Genomic DNA, 22459 nt, shown 5'->3' on the forward strand with positions numbered 1-22459 from the left:
CCACAGGAAACTCCCAAAGTGAAGACAGGCAAGTGTCGAGACCTGCACCTGGCAGGGGAACAACCCCAGGCACCAATAGAGGCTGGGGACCGACCGGCTGGAAATCACCTTGGCAGAAGAGGCTCCGGGCTGTGGACAACCAGTTGAACACGAGCCAGGAACGCGGCCTTGCGGTAAAGCAGGCCAACAGCTGCATCGGGAAGAGGCCACTGTCGGCAGGTCAAGGGAGGCGATCCTTCCCCTCTATTCAGCCCCGGTGAGGCCACCCCTGGAGTGCTGGGTCAATCATGGCTCCCCAGGACAGGGGAGACGTGGGCCTACTAGAGCGAGGGCGGCAAAGGGCCGTGAAAATGACTGAGGGATTGGAGCAGTGCTCCATCGTACGAGGAGAGGCTGAGAGAGCTGGGATTGTTCAGCCTGGAGGAAGGAAGGCTCGGGGGATCTTATCAACGGGTCTAAGTATCTGATGGGAGCACAGGGAAGAGAATTAGACTCTTCTCAGTGGTATCCAGTGCCAGGAGCAGAGGTAACGGGCACAAGCTGGAACACAAGAAATTCCATTTAAGCGTAAGGCTGAAAGTCCTTTTTACTGTCAGGGTGGTTGAGCACAAGAACACGATGCCCAGAGAGGTTGTGGAGTCCCCACCCCTAGAGATGCTCAAAACTCAACTAGATAAGGTCCTGAACAACCCACTCTAGGTGACTGCTTTGAGCAGGGAGGGTTGGACTAGATGTTCATAGAATCAGTAAAGTTGGAAGGGACCTCTGGAGATCATCCAGTCCAACCTCCCTGCTCAAGCAGGGTCACCTAGAGCATGGTAGACAGGGTTGCATCCAGGCGGGCCTTGAAGATCTCCAGAGAAGAAGACTCCACAACCTCTCTGGGCAACCTGTGCCAGTGCTCCATCACTCCCACAGTGACGAAATTCCCCCTCACGGTCAGGTGGAACTTCCTGTGCTTCAGTTTCTGCCCATTGCCTCTTGTCCTGGCATGTGGGACAACTGAAAAAGAGTTTGTCCCCATCCCCTTGACACCCTCCCTTCAGGTACTTGTACACATTAATAAGATCCACCCCACCACCCCCAGTCTTCTGTTGCCCAGGCTAAACAGGCCCAGCTCTCGCAGCCATTCCTCATAGGGCAGGTGCTCCAGCCCTCTGATTGTATCTGTAGCCCTACGCTGGACTCTCTCCAGTAGCTCCAGGTCTCTCTTGGACTGGGGAGCCCAGAACTGGACACAGGACTCGAGATGAGGCCTCCCCAGGGCTGAGTAGAGGGGCAGGATCACCTCCCTCCACCTGCTGGCAACACTCTTCCTAAGGCACCCCAGGACACCATTGACCTTCTTGGACACAAGGGCACATTGCTGGCTCGTGGTCAACTTGTCATCCACCAGCACTCCCAGGTCCTTCTCTGCAGAGCTGCTCTCCAGTAGGTCAGCCCCCAGCTTGTACTGGTGCCTAGGGTTATTTCTCCCTAGGTGCAGGACCCTGCACTTGCCCTTGTTGAACCTCAGGAGGTTCCTCTCCGCCCAACTCTCCAGCCTGTCCAGGTCTCTCTGAATGGCAGCACAGCCCTCTGGTGTGTCAGCCACTCCTCCCAGCTTGGCAGCATCAGAAAACCTGCTGAGGAGGCACTCTGTCCCCTCATCCAGGTCATTGATGAAGAAGTTGAACAGGATGGGACTCAGTACTGAGCCCCGGGGGATGTAACTAGCCACAGGCCTCCAACTAGACTCCACGCCACTGATGACGACCCTCTAAGCTCTGCCTTTCAGCTACTTCTCAGTCCACCTCGCTGTCCACTCGTCTAACCCACACTTCCTGAGCCTATCTAGGAGGATGTTATGGGAGACAGTGTCAAAAGCCTTGCTGAAGTCAAGGACCACATTGTCCACTGCTCTCCCCTCATCTACCCAGCCAGTCATTCCATCAGAGAAGACTATCATCAGACTAGTTAAGCAGGATTTCCCCTTGGTGAATCATGCTGGCTACTCCTGATCACCTTCTTTTCCTCCATATGCCTGGAGATGACATCCAGAATGAGCTGTTCCATCAACTTTCCAGGGATGGAGGTGAGGCTGACCGGCCTCCAGGACCTTTCAAAGATGATGGAGAGCGGCCCAGCGACAACATCGACCAGCTCCCTCAGTACCCATGGGTGCAACCCATCTGGGCCCATGGATTTGTGCATGTCTAGCCTGCCCAGGTCTCCAATCCTATCCTCCTCAACCCTTCTCCAGACTTTCTACCTCACATCCAGGCTGCAGGATTCCTGGGGACTGCCCTTAGCAGTGAAGACTGAAGCAAAGAAGGCATTCAGTAATTCTGCCTTCTCTGTATCCCTTGTCACCAGGGCCCCCACCTAATTCAGTAGCAGGCCCACATTTTCCCTAGTCCTCCTCTTGCTGACAATGTATTGGAAGAAGCCCTTCCTGTTGTCCTTGACATCCCTTGCCAGACTCGATTCCAGCTGGGCCTTAGCCTTCCTTACCACATCTCTACATACTCTGACTGCATTCCTGTAATTCTCCCAAGGAGCCTGTCCCCTCTTCCACATTCTGTGTACTTTCTTCTTCTCTCTGAATTTGGCCAAGAGCTCCTTGCTCACCCATGCAGGTTTCCTGCCCCTCCTGCTGCACTTCTTACTCATAGGGATGCACCGCTCTTGAGCTTGGAGGAAGTGATAAGTTTGAATATTAGCCAGCTCTCCTGGACCCCTCCCTCCCTTCTAGGGCCTTAACCCATGACACACCACCAATTAGGTCTCTGAAGAGCCCAAAGTCTGCTCTCCTGAAGTCCAGGGTTGCAATGCTGTTTGAAGAGATTCCTTACAAACTTGACTATTTTGTGATTCTAAGATTCAATGTATGTACAAACTGAAAGGACATGATTTTAATTACATTCCATTCCAGTAAACAAAGTTGGAGAAATGTGCCAATATTAAGACTGTCTGTTGTGCAAGTTTAATTTTTAAGATTTGAAAAAAGTTCCCATATTGGAGCCCCTTAAGTTCTGTAGTTTTGCGCATTTAATGTTAGATATAAAACATGATCTGGATTCATTTCTTCCACTCTGCAATATAGAGAACTGCAACCCTCTCCCGCAGTAACTGCGTAGAGAAGATACGGATACCATCAATATCATTCCTTAAAGCACTAGTCTTTTCCGTACTGCGCACACATACTGTGGAAGTATATGTATTTTTTTCTCTGCAGTAACTAACACAGTTAACAAAAAAAGTTGATTTTTACAGTTAAGTTTTAATTTGTAGACTTTATACAAGCTACTCAGAATTCTATGGAAAAAAAATTAGGTTAAATGAGAAACATACTATAAAAACTTATCATCCAATTTAAGTATGATATTTTTGAAGTACTATAATGAAAAATCACTGTGTGGTTTGAACCTACCTTTCTGCAATAATTTGACCTCTCCATTTTCTTTCTTGATTTCATTAATTATTTTGTGCTTCTTCTTCTCTTTTTGCTTCTTATCCCTTTCTTTAATTTTGTCTTTGATTTGAGCTGAAATGCAAATATTTTACAATTAAGTGGGAACAGAAAACTTTAACTGTAATTGTCCCATGCACATTTCATATTACTCTTATGCAAGCCCTATTAAGGGGATAAAAGGAGTTATGAGAAAATCCCAGGACTTATAGTACAAAAAGCTAATATTTATCAGTTTGCATAATCCAACATAAGCTTATTGAACCCAGACAAGTTTTGTTTCTATTATGCTAGAACTGCATACAACAACTCAACACTAACTGTAAATCGTTAACAGAATGATTTTTGCTTACTCCACGATACTACTCTCTATTGTTATTTTCCATCTGTAAGCAGCTCTCATTTCTTGAAATTCAAATTAAATGCATTACACAAGAAATGATGAAAAAAGAAACATGCAACATTCAGAGTTTGTATTTTCTTGGATGTGTGTAGACACTACAAGCTTTACATAACAAGTACATTCAAGTATAGAATATGTGAAGATAGCTATTACTGCCAAGTAGTTTGAAATGAACACTTCAACCGAATTTGTCAGCTGCAAAATCGTTTACATTAAGTTTACAGGTTACACTAGTGCATTAACAACAGTAAGATGTAATTAGAGCCAAATATGAAATGGAAAGTGAAGCACATTTCATATTTGTTGAAAAATCTGTGTTTGCACAGCCGATAAGCAAGGGAAGTGCCAGTGTGTTTACCTACGGTATACAGTAGTTTACCTGAGCAGTCCCATTATTTATTTATTTTTTTATTTTTTTTGACAAGTCACTCCAATTTTTACTATTATCATTTAAAAGCACAGTCTTCAGGCATGGTTTTCCACATGAAAATATTAGCCCCACAGGAATTCACAGTTTCAAGAACTAAACATTTCAAGACAAGATAGTTCTGAGCTAGTGTATTTAAGGTTGGTTAAAACTAACTTCTTCAGATTCCCTGCAACCAGCACTTCACGGATGGTTTCTTGGTCTGAAACCACCTCCCCGCTCTAGAGTTTATTGGGCTTTTTAACATCTGCAGGGAGAGATGAAATTTGATTTTCAGCTTTTACATAATGTTACATTTCAGAATGCTTTCTCAGTAATACAACAAAGAGACAATCCTGATGCTTAGTTTATAGTACTTTCATTATAAACCCCAGAAGGAAATAAGCAGAAATCTAGTTATCTTTCCTCAAGCATTCACATGAAACAGAAGCAGCAGCAATCTTCACTACTAACAGACCAGAAATATTCATCAAAATCAAAAGGACTCCTTCAGATCTAGAAAGCAATATATGTTGTCCCGTAACTATTAATATGCTCCAAAAATAACTTGGTTAAGCAAGAGGTACAGAGGGCTAACAGTAATCCACATCAATGAATATTATAACAACACTTCCACAGCATCCATGTCTGTCCTTCTAGTTTTCTAATAAGGCTACACAACTTGAGCCCTAGCAATTGTCTGGACAAATAATATATTTTCAGTAGAAGCTGGAAGAGCCTAAAAATGAAAATAATAATTTAAAAAAAGATAGTAACTGAGATATGACTGCTATACATAGATCAGGATAAGCAATGGAGAAAGGATAGAAACTATGCTGGCACAAAGATTATTAGAAATAAATCGGCCATGGTTAAAACTGTATGGAAGCTTTTGCTTCAAGCAGCTGACACAATCATGTTCAGGAACAGCCATACAGTTCAACAGAGGGAAATGAGGAAGCACATAAATTCATCTGGATTGTCCGATCTGCTGTACAGATAGATATTTTTTAAGCCCCAAACTCTTACTATAGGCAGGAATCTTCCTCTCCATCTGCTCCTCCGCCACCCACCCATTCCCATCCCCCAGAAAAAGCAAACTCCTTTTGTAAATCCCCTCTAACTTAAAAGCATTAAATAGGAAATAAATTATACAACAGAAGTTTAACATTCTGAAACTAGAGAGTCACTGACCAAATAGGAAGTAACAGGAAGCTTGATTTGTGATTGGCAATGAATGTTCAGTCCAACTAAGATTATTATAATCATAGAAAGACTTGGATTTTACTTCAGTATTTGCATATTGTTAAGAGGCACACTTGACTTCTGCTATTACTTAGGATTCAAAGAAAAACTGAAGAGCATACACAAATGCTGAGCCTTGTTGAGAGAGGACAAGAGAATGACTGAAAGAAGCCATTTATTATAGTCTCATGAATGCTATCACAGACCAATGAATCTTGCAAATTTGTCAGAAGCAACACAAGGAAAGACAGAAAAAGCTGAAGCCTTATAAAGAGCCTCTGGTTTATTTTCACATCCAGAAAGCAATTAGGAGAGTTAATGGCAAGAAGTTCCGACAAAAGAAACAATGGAAACGTCCTGTGATCTGCTCTGGGAATATCCACAAGCAAATCAAAGCACCAGAAAGAGACTGTAGATGTAATGTAAAGGCAGCTGAGAAAGGTTTTAAAAAAAAATTAAGTTTAACTACTGCCCTTCTAGAAATCACAGTATTGCAGTCAGATCAAAGTACAACCAGAGGCAAGTCAAGAATAGTAAAAAATAACAATTAAAATGTACAAAGTTTGAGGTTTCTTTCCTTATAGTAAACAGATATAAACAACAGATGACAGAATTCTCCTTCAAAAAAAGAAGTTAAGTCTATGCTGAGACGAGACTCAAAGTCACAATTAAAATTGCCTGGAAGTCTTTGCTTCAAATAATTGACACAGTCATACTCAGGAACAGCCTACCAGTTCAACGGAGCGAATAAGGAAGCACAGACTTCACACTTGGTCCCATTTCTCAGCTCTGAAGTGTTCTGTTTACAAGTAAAAATATGTATTTTCTAATCTGACCAGAAGAACTCAAGCAGATTTCTCTATAGATTATTTCCTACTACACAACTTTCAACGGGATGCAGTAATATCAATCCAAATTTTAGTAAGATTGAGTTTACCACAAAATCTATTTCAACTTAGCTATGCTGGCTCTGCAAAGTCAGTAAGATTAAGAGTTCCAGTAGTCACTAAAGTTAATAAATACAAGAAAACATGCATATGGCACAGAGTTTTGCAAGGCAAGGCAAGTGCAGTTCTCCAAATAGTTTTCAAGTATTTGTAGGTATCTCCATATATTTTACATCTGCTGCCACCATATGTTCCTACCATATGAAGCTGATACAGAGGCTAGAGCTCTTTGGGACTCTCCAAATGCCATGAACGATATATTTTATAGCTTCTTCTCTAACATAAAGCATCAATGTCCTCCAGTCGTACGTCATTTCGGTCCAAATCTCATTTCCTCACAAGAAACAAGAAAATTCTTCACATAAACAAAAATCCTGTTTTAAAATGAATGCATCCAATGTTAAACAATTTGCAATTTCCTATCTACATTTTGTAGATTATACAATCAATTTTTATTTATGAGGTCAGCAAGGGAAAAATAAGACAAACCCTGTACTCTTTAACAACTTACGAATTTGAACATTCTTGTATAGCACTACTTGTTTTCATTTGTAAGGCAACTATATCTCAAGGTAGTAAAAGGTAGAGATGTTTATGTTAATCTTTCCCTCTCCACAGCCTATTCTGCATTCAGCTTTCACCAATGCTACTTCTCAGAAACAGGGAAGAAAAAAGAAAAACAAACCAAACACACTGGAGTTGCGGTAAGTAACAGAATGAAATGAGTCCCCAAGGTAATATAGTAGCATAACACAAATGGTCATAGTGATCTAGGACAGAAGAACATCAAGTAGGAACAGCCTTTACCTTTGTATCTGACGCTATTATATTTGCCAATGGAATAGTTTATGATCACAGTGAAGAACAACTGAGTATTTAGAAAATCAATATACAAATTATTAAATATTTGTAAAAAGTTGCATATGCTAATAAGGAAAAATAGCTCAAAGTGATGTGAGGGAGTAATTTGACTCAAATTTGGAATACAAACTTTAATAAAGAGGCAGGTCCTCATTCCAAAAGTATAAATGGATGAATGAACAGATGGACTGACCAGTGACTGGAAGCTTATGTCTGACATTCATAGTCCATAAATCATCAGATTATATTTATGTTTTACAAAGGTAGAAGCCAGTCATTGGAATCAAAAATAATTGTGTTCCATTACTAGAACTTTTTCCACAAGTCTGTCTTTCTTTTGGTAGCAAGACACTCTCATATCTAGGTTAATTCAAAGAAGCACTAAGTACAGCCTATGTTATGCAGGAAATCACGTAACTTTGGAAAGAGTTGTCATAATCCTTTATCTAAATTGCAAGTTATTTTTAAATGAATTCAAGTCACCTCAAGTCGTTTACATTTTAATAACTATTTCCCATTTTAATTGATATTAAAAATGTTTTAACAATATGAACCTCAATTTTATTTAAGCACAATTATTTGTTCTCTCTATCCATGCCAGCCTTTTTTTTTTTTTTTTAAATGGCAGATATTGGACATGAGGATATAGTTTTGTCTAATATTTCACCTGATTTCTTTTTCTTTCAAAACAGAGGATCCTGCTTTACCTCCTTGGAAATGGGATAAACCATCAAATTTTAAACGTTAACATTCCAATGCCTTAGGGGAAAAGAGTTTTTCATGCTGCCGTGAATCACATCTCAAACAACAGTATGAAAACACACACATACACACACACCCTTAACACCCATACAAAGTACCAATGTAAAATACAGAGAAAGAAGCTTCTTTGGGAAAAATACCACTAGTTGCTCTACTACACAAACTTAAACTAACAGTTTCTGTTTTTTCAGCACCTCAATTGTACCAAAATCCTTAACCTTAAAATAATCCATGAACCTAATCAATACACCAGTTCTCAGTTTGGCCACAGTAGACCTGAATGAAGGGTATCTTGTTTCTGCTCCCTTATGTTGCATTGAGACAGTTGATAATGATTTCTCATTATCCTGATGCTTACTACTGTTGCAGTTAATATTCTCATGACACTGAATACCCAAAGAAGTCAGTGGCCCTCAAACCATTATTTTACTCTTCATTTGATCACCTTCAGGTACTAGCTCTAAAGAGCAGAGGATATATTCAGATCTCGTCACATTAAGCCACATATGTCACTGTTTTCTAACATTTAGGATAAGCTTATTCCTAGAAGAGACAATTGCTACTTGATCTGCTATTTTTTTTTTTTGTGTTAAATATAGTAACCAATTATTACATATAAATATTCTGTTTCATTATTATAGTATACTAACTCTTACAAGCTTCTCATATCTTTGCTCGTTTTACTGAATGCTTTTCCAGTGGATACATAGGTTTCTTGTTCTGAAGCGCATAAAATTTAAGTAAACCAAAAGCCATAAGCCTGAAGAAATTTGTATCCCCTAGAAAGAAGGAAGAATAAATCTTTTCACAAAGTAATTTCCCCTATCAAAATAATTTTTTCCTCTGTCAAAAGCATATAAAGTAAAATTTATTGCTCAGGAAATAACTTGTCATGGACTGAACAGGTATTCCCTTCCAGGGTTAAAAATGGAGAAATTCCAAGCTCAGGAGGATACAGTTATGGAAGGTCCAGTAAAGAGTTAGACTGGTTCCTTAGCTTTCAATCTCTAATGCCCAAAGAAAAAAGTCTCTATTAGGGTTATTTTTAACTCTACTAAATAAATGATTGCCATGTGGAAACTTTTTGAAGTATTAGAGTTCTGTAGAAACAAATACCTTTGTTTGGAAAAAATATGCACCACACTTAAAAGGAACCAAGATTTTTCTAGATTTTCCATTCATATTCCAAAACCAAAAGATACAGAATCTGTGTCATGTGGTAACAGCACACCCATGACTGAAATGCAGCAACAGCAGCATATCTAAAGAGCTACATACAGACAGGAAAAACTTTATTATAAGTCTTCCACCTCACCTTCACGAATGGCATCTAAGGAATGTTTTCAGTCTATAGTGAATCCATGAGATTAACTAATTCAGACTGATTTGCATACTTCCACCTCCAACCAGGAAGTTTCTGCTTTTTCAGGACGTCAAAGCAAATAAATAAGAGAAATGGAATATGTACTGTATTTATACAGTCAACAGCCACTTACACCTAAAGGCTGCAGAAAGTCTCCTGTTTCCTAACTAAGCACCTTGCCATAACTGATTTCATAAACAGTCAATTAAATAACATAAACTTACAGATCACCCCATTCTTATTTCAGAAGTTTAACCAGAATGTTTTCACCACTACTAAAAGCCTTCTATGTAGAAGCAACTAAATCAAGCATTTATATAGCAAGTAAAGTGAAAGATGTTCTGTACAGGATTATCTGTAATATGGCAGCTGTCACACCATGAAAACAGCACCTTTAAATCTATTTAGGAGCTTGAGTAAGTCCACTTTAGCACTGAAAGAAACAAGTTTTTAGAACGTTGCTGAATGCCAAAAACTGCAGCTGCTTTGCATCACTTTTCCAGATGGTAACCCACATTAGTAGTTAGTCATAGATTACACTCAAAGCACTCTGCCTCTCTCTCCTCTCTTTGATTTAAGGGCTGTCACTGCACATCAGGCAAAATATTTACAAACTACTGTTAACAGACACCATCAATATGGTCAACACCAACAGTATTATAACCAAAAGGAAGAAGGGAGGGAATAGAAGGACAGTCTACATTCTTTCTGTTGTCTCTCTACTCCCTTCAGTACAAATGCTCATAAAAATAAAACCTGAAGAAGCCATGTTTATCTGATTATGCAGACAGACACACAAAGCTACGTCCAATATCACTATGTTAAGGATTTTGACGCTTGCGCTCGTATTACATCAAAGGGTGTACATAGCAGAGCAGGCTTTCTGGTTTAATGAGCACACAAAAAAAAGAGGAAAAGAAAAGAAAAAGCAGTATTTTTGAAATAAAAAGCATGATCGTTTTCTCATTCCAATAGCTAGAAATACTTGGCTGACACCCTTTTCAGTAATTAAGGTTTAAAATCCAAGGCATAAATAAATAAAAAAAATCCCTTAGCAAGTAAGAACATTCCCTCAGCCACCTTTCAGTGAAAGGAGGAAGACTCCCTTTAAGGATCAAAATACTAAGAAATGTTATCTTTGCAGTTCTAAAAAAAGCCTTCTACATGCAGAACTGAACGGGCAAGTTTTAGTCCAAGCACAGGGGAGTTGCATCAGAAACCAGAAGTACAGAATATGACGTTGCAGCTGCAGACAAGACTTCTACAAGAGGTTTCAGATCTAATGTTTCAATCTACCAATTTTGTTTCAACTAAGAAAAATTGTTTGTTATTTTACAACAATAATAAGTTTCTGCTGCATAAATTACATACAGAGCTCAATTCCAGAGTATCAGGGGAGCTTTGCTCTCTCATTTACAAAATAAGTGATTTTATTTGGTCTAGCAATGTTTCATGATACTTTTAAAAAGAGTATGGAGTTCCTCAAAAGATAGACTCTCTCATACTCACCTCAACATTTGATGCTTGCATCAGTGTTAGCTTCAGCCCTCAAAACTGAACTGCTTAAGACTTGTATATGCAAGGAAATTCAAGAAGTCCCAGTTCACCATGTACACCATACAAAATCCTAAATGCTTTCTGAGCACTGCTGACTACCATGAGATATCTAAATAAAAATGTATTAAGGAATTCAGGAGAGTAAGACGAGGAGCCCACACAAGCATGAAAGTGCTGCTGAATTTAAGGAGTTTGAAAGAGTTCTTATTTCATGCTCTGTAACCAGAAAAAGGTTAATTTCTATTACACTAAAAGGAGAAGAAAAAGTGAGTCAAGGAACATAGTACAAGAGCAGCGAAGGAAACGGAAGTAAACTGAAGAGAAAAACGTTTAGCAGAAGTAAAATGAAACTACCTAATACATGCATGTTCCCAGTCCTAAAGAATAGGAAGAGGAAAATATCCAAGACTTTCCCCAACCTACTTTGGTAACTATAAAATGAATTTCTCACGAGATGCAAAGTGAACTTTGGAACAAGCCTGAAAAGTGCCATTTTTAAAAAACAAAATCTTAAAACCAGAAGTTTTATGAATGCCAAAGGAACAAAAGAAACAAAGCAGTGAGAAGAATCACTGGTGAACATTCACCTAAAACCCAATCTAGGCCTCAGAAACAGCAAGAGAAAAAAAAAAAAAAAAAAAGAAAAGAAAAAGAGGGAGAGAGAGAAGCAGAAGCAAGAGCTATAGCACCATGCTCAGCTTTGCTTTCCTGCTCATTTGAGAACCCCAACAGCAAGATAGAAGGATTAGTTTCATTTTGTAATTGCTTGCACACTAAAGAAATCTTATCAGCAAAGGGATTATTACAAAACAGGGAGTGAGAGGGAAACTGCACACAAAATTCTACAAAATGGTAAGAAAATCAGAAAAGACTGCTGATGCATTTGGCTCACATTCTGTGTTTGTGTAACAAAACAAAAAATCCTAAAATTTTTGGACAACCATAAGCTGATCAAGCAGGGAGTGGCTCATTAAAGCTTTGCACAGTTAAGAAAACAATTTCAGTTTTGAACCATTAGAACAGAGTAGCAGTTACACCAACTGAATTGGTATAGTCATAAACTGTAATGGCAACCATCTATGTCAAATTTGCACTATTTCTAAATAAATTTTTAGAAATTATTCTAAATGATTTTTAGAAAAAAATTATTACACAACTTAATACCACTATCAAAACACATTTGCCATGTATAATTTAACTTATTTTAAACATTCTATACCTCACAGCTGCAGGAGAAACCATGCCTAAGGCAAACAATCTTCAGGTTCTCTGCATACTTGGTCCATGTCTGCACCTGAATGCCCTATGATATCTCAGAAGGGTTCATTCTACTCTGTTCATTTAACTGAAGCACAAGCTGCAAAGCCCGATTATGACTTTGTGAGTTAAAGGTCCTTCCAATGAATGAAAAGACTGGAAAAGTCTGTAAGTGAAAACCTGCTTAAAGCTACTTAAAATTTCTGTATTTCTTTTCTTGAATATCTCATCCACCTCTGCTATAATCAAGCTTAAAGTCTTCATATCACTTAGGAAAGAAAGGTGCCTCTAAACTGTACTCTCTTGCTAATAATCACCACTGCAAGAAAAGGACAAACATTATCTCTTTGGTTTTTCTTTAAAAAAAAAAATCCTCCCAAATCAGAGGCATGGGCTTCCCCCCACCCCCACGCCATCAACAGCAAGTTCTACCTGGAACTAGAACTAATTAGTTCCAGAACCTGGAACTAACCGACACTCAATCTGTTGTAACCCTGTGTATTGCCTCTGCAGCTTTGCTGCTATTAAGAGGATGGCGATCTTCAGAGCCTCGTAAATATTGAGGAAGTCTCCCCCATCTCACGTGCTGATCTTTTTATATTTTGCTTCTTTTAGAGATTTTTGCATATTTACTCTTGTAATTTGCACAATATTCTTTCTTGTAGGTGTGACAATGATACGTGTAGCAGTACTGAACACTAAGGGGGAAAATAATCATCAACAATGCTGCGAACTCCATGCTGCATGGTTGTCTAACTGCAGACTCCAGAAAAAGGACAACAGGCTTCCTTGTATTAGGTTGATTTTTAGAAAGTATCATTTACTAGATGCACATTTCACAGCTTCTATGAACTCATCTTGTTACATATACAGGTGGCACCCTGTATTGCTCCATCTCCCATACAAAATCTGTGTGCAAGATTCTCTTTTTCTTTAATTATACCAAAATCTTTTAAATTCACCATGATATCATATCTGTAGGCTACCTAAATTTTTCCACTTTCCTACTATTATATCCTTCCTTTAATCTTCCTTGCATTTTCTACCGCATCCATCCATATATCTTATGCACCATACGAAGATCAGAATCATCTCCTTCTTACACAGTTCTTGCATGCCATTTCCCCCCCGCCTTTCAAACCAGAACCTCAAATTTATTAATTCCACGTCGCCATGCACCTGGACTCTCTATGATAGTTTCTTTGAGTCTACATCATAGTCCCAAGGCACAAGTTCTCCCTACTCCACCCCTCCCCACCCTAAAACATCATTCTTCATTTTCCTCTGTGCTCTGTATTTGTGCTCAAGATTCTGCATGCCCTCCCTCTCTCACCACTCTCTCTTTTTTTCCCCCCTCCTGCATTATAACTGCATGCCTCCCTTCCTCTCTGGAAAGTAAATTATTCACAGGATCAACAGCACAAACCTGTTCCTTAATCTACAGTCAAATATAGAATATAAAATTAAAAGGCTGGCTGTTCTCAGAGTAGAGGACTTTGTGTATTCGTTACTTTCTTTCAGCATCCTCTGAAAAATTTGAAGAACTTTATATTCAGTAAACATATATATAATTACATACAAAACTAGACAATCAAGTTACAGCTATAGGAGCTACTTCCTTTAAACAGAAGTCTAGAGACACTGATGCTATAAAGGGATCACACGTCTTGGAAAGCGTTACTGGTTGCCTGTACTTACATTTTCAAGAAATAAATCAAAGGTAGAAATATCTGTTCTGAGAAAACAGCAACTAGAAGGTCAAGTACTTGTCCCTGCAAGTATATAAGCTTTATTTGTGAAAAAATCCTTCCCATAAGTAACATAAGTTCCCATAAGTAACAGAGTGTTGAGCCTCCACTAGAAGGCCAAACACTACTTCCAGGAGGGTTCAATTAACAGTTATTCATTTGACACCATCACTATCATCATTTCTTTTATCAGCTTACAAGAACATCTGATCCTTCCATTTTTATCTTGTTCTCCAAGATCTGTTGTTAAAGTTGTGCAACACTGACAGGACACTATTATTTTTATAATTTTTCAAGATACTGTGGGAATTCTTTAATAGCTATCCTTGAAAACAAAAAGGCTTCACGAACATCAAATACAGGTACTGAAAATTGTTTCTGAAGACTTTTTCTAAGACATCTTTCAGATAGGACAAGAAAGAGAACATACCTCAAATGAAATATTTGAAAGTGTAAAAATACCGTTTTCTAAGCTCAGCTTGTACACCAGCACTTTTCTAGCTATCGAGACTCCAAGCACAAGATGACACCATGCTGAACGATGCGAATGTAAGTGATTTAAGAAAAACTTTTTAAAGGTAGATGAATCTGAGTATCTTTTACTGAATCAGAGTCTAAGATACTAGTGGTAACAATGTAATAAGGCAGCTAGACAAGGTAAACACTAGACAAAAAAAAAAAAAAAAACACATTAATGTTAGCAATTGTTCTCTACAAGCTTAGCTCATCCTGCAAGTACAGGTATGGACCAGAATAACAAGCCTGTATAGAAATCATTGTTTATCTTTTCCTTGAAATAAAGAGTTTGTTTAAAATAGGTAGTGCAGTGAGTGTTTCAAGCTTTTTGTTGACATCTTTGCACTTGCATGAAAATACAGAATCACTGATTTAGGATCACTGACAATTAATTGGGAAAGCATTTCCAGGAAATAAACAGGTATGTTCTTGCATTATTTTACACTACTTTCTAACCATTTAGAAATGCCAGCAACAATCTAGCCTAGTATCTTGTCTTACCTGGTATAGCCATTTTGGCCCAGCCCAATTAATAAAGTAATCCAGCACTACACCCCTTCCTCCTTCTGAAAGCCTCAGGTATTTTTTGTAAGATTTTAGCCTAATGAACTCCAAAAAACTGAAAAAGGAACCAGACGAGATGATGAATGACAAGATATCTAAATTTTAAGCATATCTAACGTTCTGTGACATTGCCTGCCAAAATTCGTATTTCAATAAACAAGACTGTTAGAGGGTTTTGGTTTTAATTTGTTTTTGTAACACGTGGTCTTCTCCTTTTTCCCCCACAGCAATGACAGAAATCCAATTTTGTTCGCAGATCTCTATTAATTTAATAGACACTCTTATTTCCCTAATAGGTAAGAAAACCCTAAGGCCTCTGGCAGCTTCTGGCTGACGCCATAGCTAATTCCACACCCCTTTTTTTGACAGGATCGACGGCAGACTAAGCTGCCGCTGCCTTCTCTACAAACTCACACAGCGTCAACGGCCTCCTGCCGAGGTCCGAGGCGCAGGCACAAGCCCGGCTATCCCAAGCTGGGCAGCGCAGCGCGGGGCGAGCAAAGGCAAGCCCCCTCAAGGCAGCCCTAGCCGCAGGGCAGCACGTTTACGCGGGCGGGCGGGCGAGGCAGCCATTCCCGCCAGCCGCGCCGCGCATCACGACCATTTCCTGCTCCCCTCCGGCAGCTAACGCAGCCCCAGCGGCGCAGGCACACGGCGCCCGGCCGCGCCAGGCTGCCGCTCCCGCTTGCTCCGCGGTTCTCCTCCCTCCTCCGCCCTCCCGGCCGCCGCCCCCCGCAGAGCCCCGGCCCCGCTCTCACCTCTCTGCAGCAGCAGCTTCACCTCGCCGTTCTCCTCGCGGCCGGCCGCGCTCAGGCCCCCGCCGCCATCGCCGGCTGCTGCCGCCACGGGCGCCGCTCCGTGCTTCTTCCTCTCCTTGTCGCGCTTCTCCTTGGGCCTCTTCGGCTTGGTGCTCCCGGCGGCGGCCGCGACGAGGCCGCCGCCTCCCGCCTCGACAGCCAGGGCCAGGCGGTGCCTGTGGTGGCGGTGCTGGTGCTGCTGGTAGGAAGAGGAGGGGGAGGCGGACGACGGCAGCAGCACGGCGGGCGACAGCAGCTTCCGGGGCAGCTGAGGGGGGAAGGCGAAGCCCCCCGCGCCCCCCGCGGGGCCGGGGGGCAGCGCGGGGAAGCCCCAGGCCGCGGGGGCGCCGTAGCTGGGCACCACGGCGGGGAGCGGTGGCGGCTGCTTGCCGCTCCCGCCACCACCGCCCCCTTCACCGTTGACGCGCTTAGCGCCCTTCAGGCTCCTCTCGTCAGCTCCCCTCATTTTCTTCGCGGCTGGCTGGGACCCACGGGAGGCCTTCGCATCCGGAGCCGGCCTGGCGCCGAACGGCTCCTGCTCCGGCGACGCCGCGCCACGAACCGGACTCGGGGGCTCCGCCATTTTGGGCTCCTGCTTCTATTTACTCTCAGCTCGGCTCAACCGACAGAACCGGGAGGGGCGGGGGGGGCGCCACGGCCTCGCCCAATGGGCTGGGGGCTCGCCGGAGAGACAAGGCGCTCGGCCAATCGCAGGAGGAGGAGGGGGCGGGTCCTCGGGGGATTGGGGGCGGCGGGCTCGGCTGAGTGCGCAGTTGGAGAGCGGGGGGAGGGAGCGTCTGTCAGGGCGAGCGCAGCTGCCGAGGGCGGGCACGGCGAGGCGGGACGGCGGGCGCCGGAGCGGGCCGGGCCGGGCCGGGGCGCGCGGCGGGAGGGCCCCTGGCGCCCAGCCCGCGCCGCCAGGCAGCCGCGGGGTGGGGAAGGGAGGCGGGCAGCCGCTCGCGAGATGGCGGGCGGGGCCGGGGCCGGGGCCCGGGCCCGAGGGGCCGCCGCCCGCGGAGCCGCTTCTCCGGGCGGCGGTGGCGCAGTACGGCAGCTGGTGGAGGTGCGGGCGCGCCGGGCGCTGTTTTCCCTCTAATTCTTGGGGCTTTGGGGCTCCTTCCTGGCGCTGTTCGCTGCGAGGACGGCTGAGGGTAATCCTTGCAGCCCCTCAGCCAGCACCTGCTTCCACTAGCTGCGCTTGGGAAAGGTTTTTGTTCAAAAATAAGGGAAGTTCGGAGTGGGGCATGTCCTAGGGGATTGTGCTGACAGGAGCCTGGGAGGTTATGTCGTCTCTTGAGCAAGAGCCACCACAGCGCTCAGGGTAAGCCTTCAGTCCTGATGCTGCAAGGATTTGTTTTCATAGACGCTTTGTGTAGAAAACTGAGGCTGCAGCAGCACGCCTGGTTCAGCCCGTTTCCCGTGTGCTCCCCATGTAGCAGAGGAAGCGAGCTTAAAAGCTGGACTCACCTGTGGGCCTGGTTTGATGAAGGCAAATATCAGTGCCTGCTGCTCTGTGATGCGCCATCTCGCCAGCGTATTCAGCTGTCAGGTGCCGGCAAGATCGCTGACGTCCAGCCGTTATTGCTTGGGTAAGGAGACTGCAGTTCTGCTTCCTTCAAGGCAAAAGGCAGCATAGCCCTGAAGACAGGAGTCACGGATAGGAGGCCCTTACTGCTGCCTTTGGCAACCAGGGCTGAGAGCTGCTGCTCAGGTGCAGTCTACTGAAATTCTCCCAAACCATGTTGTATGCAGGGAGCAGTCACAGAAATGAACAAAAAGATAAGCGTGGTCCGTGGAGTTTTTCCGTTGCCAGGCTGCTGTGCAGGTCAATCTTGTCAATCCTTGTCATAAGAGAAGGAACAAATTAACTACCAAGTTGACTATATCTGCCAGACTGCTGCCCAGATGAAGCTGCTTTGTGATGTCTTTGGGAGGGTGAAGTTTCTGATGTTTGCGATTTTGGTTGATTGGGTAGGTTTGGGGTTTTTGTTGTTGTTTTGTTTCATTCTTCACATTCTACTTTCATTTGAACTGCAGCTGATTAGCCTTAGACTAAATTTGCTCCTAGCACTGTGCACCTCCTCTTTTTTGATCAGTCATAAGCCAGGATGAATACAGTTGAACATTCATCTCAGAATAAATACTTTATATCCTGTCAGCTCTGTTACAGGTAGTGTTCTTCCTCTGATTCTAGTTTCACTGCTGTAATTAATAATGGATCCTCAAACTATGTTTCTGGATCTGATGGTGGGAGACACGGCATCTATCAAAGCACAGAAAAAAACATTTCATGACATATTTGAGCACGATTCACTTAACATCCAATCCAAGCGGAAGAACAGCTACAAGGTAAAAAGCTACCTGTATTTGCTGGCATAACTAGGCTAGGCCTAAAACTGAGAAGGTCATCTCTAGCTCCCTCACAGATTTACTACCTGCGTAAATCAGAAAGAACAACCTATGCATTTTAATATTTCTAAAACAAGGAATTTTAGATACTTCATGCTACTCCAGCACTTAGCAGGTTTTAAAAACAGGTTAATCTTACTTCCCTGCTGGTACTGATACCAAATGAACGGTATGTTCAATCCATTCAATAAATTTATACTTAGGATTAGATAATATATTTTTCACACTCTCATCTTTAGGAACTCTCAACAGTAGAAAAACAGCGTTTCCCAGTCCAGTTCTAGTTAGGAACTTTACTGTAGCTCTTCAGCTAGAGTAAATGCTAGGTTGTGCTTTTGGACCAAGGAAATTGGCAGAATAGCCAGAGTATTTCTGCAAAGTGTAGCTTAGCACTCAGTAGTAATTCCATCAGGACATATCATTGTCAAATCCCCTTATAGTCTGGAACAAGCACAAGCTGTCAGCGTAGCATTGTGGCTGGCAGAGACCGTCACCAAATAGAGTCCTGTGATCTGCTGAGCTCCATGGATCAAGCTCTCAGGACTATATTGGCCACAACCCTTGTGAAATACCAAAGTCACCTAAAAGCGCAAGATTATGTTTCTGCTGAAGGCTTGTTCCATGCACAACCTTTTCAAGATTTATTAGGCTAATTATGTATGCAAATATCTGAATACTTCTGAATGTACACTTAACACTAATGCAATTAATAGTTAAGACAAATGAAATCATATTTCTAAACTTCTAGTCTTTCTAGACTTGTTAGATTTCTAAATCAAAAATAAAGCATGGAATCATAATGAAAGACAAATGTTAAAACACATGTAAAGACAAAATTGGTGTAAGTATGGGGGAAGTCAGGGCTGAGATTTTAAAGGTGACACCTAAAGTAATAAATGTACAGCAAAATTTAACAGTAGACAGTATGCTACTAAACTTCAGTCAAACTATTAGGGGTTTTTGCTTTTCAAAGTAGCATACTATGCTTGTAAGATTAAGCCAAGTTTTTATTAGTTCATTCTTTAGAAAATTCAGAAGTAAAGCAAGGTGAAATAGTACCCTATTATGTATAATTATTGTTTGTTGGAGGGTAGCATGACTAATGTTTGGAGGTTTTGCTATCTCATACCCATTTGTCGGCAAGGTAAATTATACGATGCTTGGAATTCTGAAGCTAGTTCTGGGTTTAAGTTCTCACAATCCTACTGCCAACTGGCTGCTAGCCTGGCAAGTGCTGTGTTCACACTACAGAATTAGGTGTTGTTCCTGTCGCTTATTTTGTCGTTGATCACATGGATACATTAAATTGCTAAGCCATACTCATGGTGAACCTTCATTCTAAAATATTTAAGCCAAATTTCAATGCCTCTTCCTTTGAACTTCTTTTTACTTTAATTGTACTTTGTGTGCTCACACATACACAACAACCAGACTCTTCTGAGCAAGAGACTGTCAAAGTGACAAACAAAAAATGCTTCAGAATAAGAAGTAGTTTTGGAGGGAAAAAAAAAAAGGAGCTAAGGGGTAAATACAAACCATTTTGAAGGAGAGAGAAGGCTGAGTGATTATGCTGTCCTTAGTAGTACATTAAAAAGAGAACATTAAATTCAATACTACATGCAATATTTTACTTCACTGGAAATCCAAAAGCAGTACAAAGCTCTGAAAGAGCCGTACCTCAAACACAAGACTGTACAGAATACAAGTTAAAATCACAAATTTGTTCTGTCTTTAAGAGAAAAAAGCAGAATATATATGCTTATAATAAAACAATGCAACCTAGAGAAACACTATAAAAAATGTTGCCCCCAAAACCAAACTATTACAGAGAAATATAGCAGTATCTCATGTTGTAACTCCATTCCTCCACAGTGGCTGCACAGAGATTGATGAACTCATTGAGTCTCGTGGAAATCAATCATTTGTGGAATGACTGCAGCAAGATAGAGAATCCATGAATACAGAAACAGTGGAAGCTTACCTGTCTTGGAAGAAGAATTTAATCTGATTATGGAAACTGTGGTTTTTTCTATAATTTTATATGCACTTAAGGAAATCTGTGAACATTTTCTAGGCTATGAAAATCTAAAAGACCAAAACCAAGAAGGTAAAAATGCCAGATATATTAGTCCAAATGTCCAACATACATTAAAGAAAAGCTTACCAGAATTTTGGCCTACTTATTATAAAAGGGTTGTAATTTTAGTTAGAAAAATTATGAAGTATTGAATACTGATATTAATAATCAAAATATTTATTTAATTTTGTTTTAAGAACTATGGAAATACTTCTAATGATTGCAACTTCTAAGCAGGTTAGTGTATATGTATATATTTTAAAAAATTGTCAAATTTCAGACATAGCATATAATACGTAAAAAAACAGGTAAGTGGTCTTTTAATAAGATCTGATCATATTAAATTGGGGGTTTTTTTGATGCTCTTAACTACCTAGCAAGGTGATGCTCCAGAGCCTTACTGATGTCAACAAGTAAAAATATAATATCCAGAAACATTGCTTAATCTCTTCATAGTTTCAACAGTTTGATTCCTATCCACTGATTTCCTTGGTTTGGCATCTGTTCAGTTTCTAATTTATACATACAAATACTTGTGCCAAAAATAAATTTAAAACATTTGATAACACTTAGATATATTTGTACTGGATTTTGTCTGCAAAATTTACTAAATGTAACTTTTACTGTTATTAATTTTTCCTACAATTCATTACTAGTAAATTTATTCACTTTTGGAAATGAGTTGAAAAAAAACAGCCTTTTGTGCGTAAGATTGTATTTACAAATACATTTTCACCATGTAAAAATGGGATTTATTAAAAAAAATCGGAAAAGCTTCATTTTTAAGTCAAAGTTTTCAGCTTCCTCCACACACAACTTGTATTTAACATGTGGAATGCCTTAGATCCTGTATTTCTCTTCTGAAGTATAATAATCACAGCAATGGAGCAAACTTGAAAAAAAGTAACACACACAAACAATATTTTCTTGCACCTAAAAAGATCACTTGCTTTGCTTTTTTTAAGCATTCAAATATTTAAACTCTTTGAAACATCCATTGGATTTTTCAATATAATAGGAACATAATTAATGATTAAAGCATAAGCATGGAAACAGCAGGCTGCAAGTCAAGCAAATCTCTATTTCCTTGAATTCAGAAAAAAAAACACTGAAAAAAAGCCTTACCCAATTTACTGTCCTTCATCCATAAATGTTTATTTTTTGAAATTAATTTTCTGCATGTGAAGTTGCTGTGGCATGAATGAAGCTGCAGGTTTATGACTTTGGAGTTTTTATAGATTAATATACTGCTCATTAGCATTAATATCAAGATATTACCCTAATCTTCTGGTCTGCATGGATAGTTACACCGATAGTATTTTTTTTTCATTTTCCTTAAGATCACTACCACAATAGTTACCTCCACTTAAATCATTTCAGGGTCAGACCACGTTAGGATTTATTCGTCAAATCCTACCGTACTTATTTTAAAAAAACAACACAGAATCTAAATCTTCTTGCTGCTAGAGCAAGACTGTGGTTGGCCCATCCTTAGTTGTTGGTTTGTTTTGTTTTTTTTTTTAAAAAAGGCAGTAACAAATGTTATTACAACAGGAGAATCCCTGAACTTCACAACTGAGTTTTCTCTGGTTTGTTTTGACTTTTTTGACCTTTTTTATAGCATCACTGAAGAATTTTGTGAATCCTAGTTTTCTCAAATATCCTTATATCAATGTCTGTCAATCTAATAATTCATTACTTTATCTAGACAATGAAAATACCAAGATATTTTTGAAAAAATGGGATATCTTCACAAGAGATTTTAATCCAGTTCTTTCTAATCAGTCTGTTAATTAGAAAACATCCTTATAATTTCTAGTCAGTTGCATATGCCTACATAACCTACAATCTCTTCCTTAAATTCTATTTTAAACTTCTCTATTGTAGATTTTCCAGCCTTCTCATGTATCGAGTATTATTCAAGTACAGTATAGGACACAAATCCCAGTTCTTCAGTTACTAGTCTGTTTTGCCATATACTCTAAACATATTTGTCTTATTTCTTCCTATATACATATATTTGTTTAAGAATTCATTTACACAGTAACCATTAAATATGCAAAGAAATAGATTCAGATAGTCTGAAGACAACACTG

General features: G+C 40.7%; 1 protein-coding gene across 4 annotated transcripts in view; it reads right to left on the minus strand.

Annotated features, from left to right (window-relative positions):
* Positions 1–16495, minus strand: part of RSBN1L (round spermatid basic protein 1 like) — a 51551-nt gene extending 35056 nt beyond the window's left edge. For 3 of the 4 annotated variants that reach the window (XM_062581572.1, XM_062581556.1, XM_062581547.1), the window contains exons 1-2: positions 15839–16495; positions 3413–3526 (exon numbers count right to left, since the gene is read on the minus strand). In XM_062581572.1, the coding sequence (XP_062437556.1) occupies positions 3413–3526; positions 15839–16460 (736 nt within the window). In that variant the 5' untranslated portion in view covers positions 16461–16495. The remainder of the gene's footprint in view (positions 1–3412; positions 3527–15838) is intronic. The other variant, XM_062581562.1, reaches the window with a different exon arrangement.
* Between the last annotated feature and the right edge of the window lie 5964 nt (positions 16496–22459).

Source organism: Rhea pennata, chromosome 1 (genome assembly GCF_028389875.1).
Source record: "Rhea pennata isolate bPtePen1 chromosome 1, bPtePen1.pri, whole genome shotgun sequence".
NCBI lineage: Eukaryota > Metazoa > Chordata > Aves > Rheiformes > Rheidae > Rhea > Rhea pennata.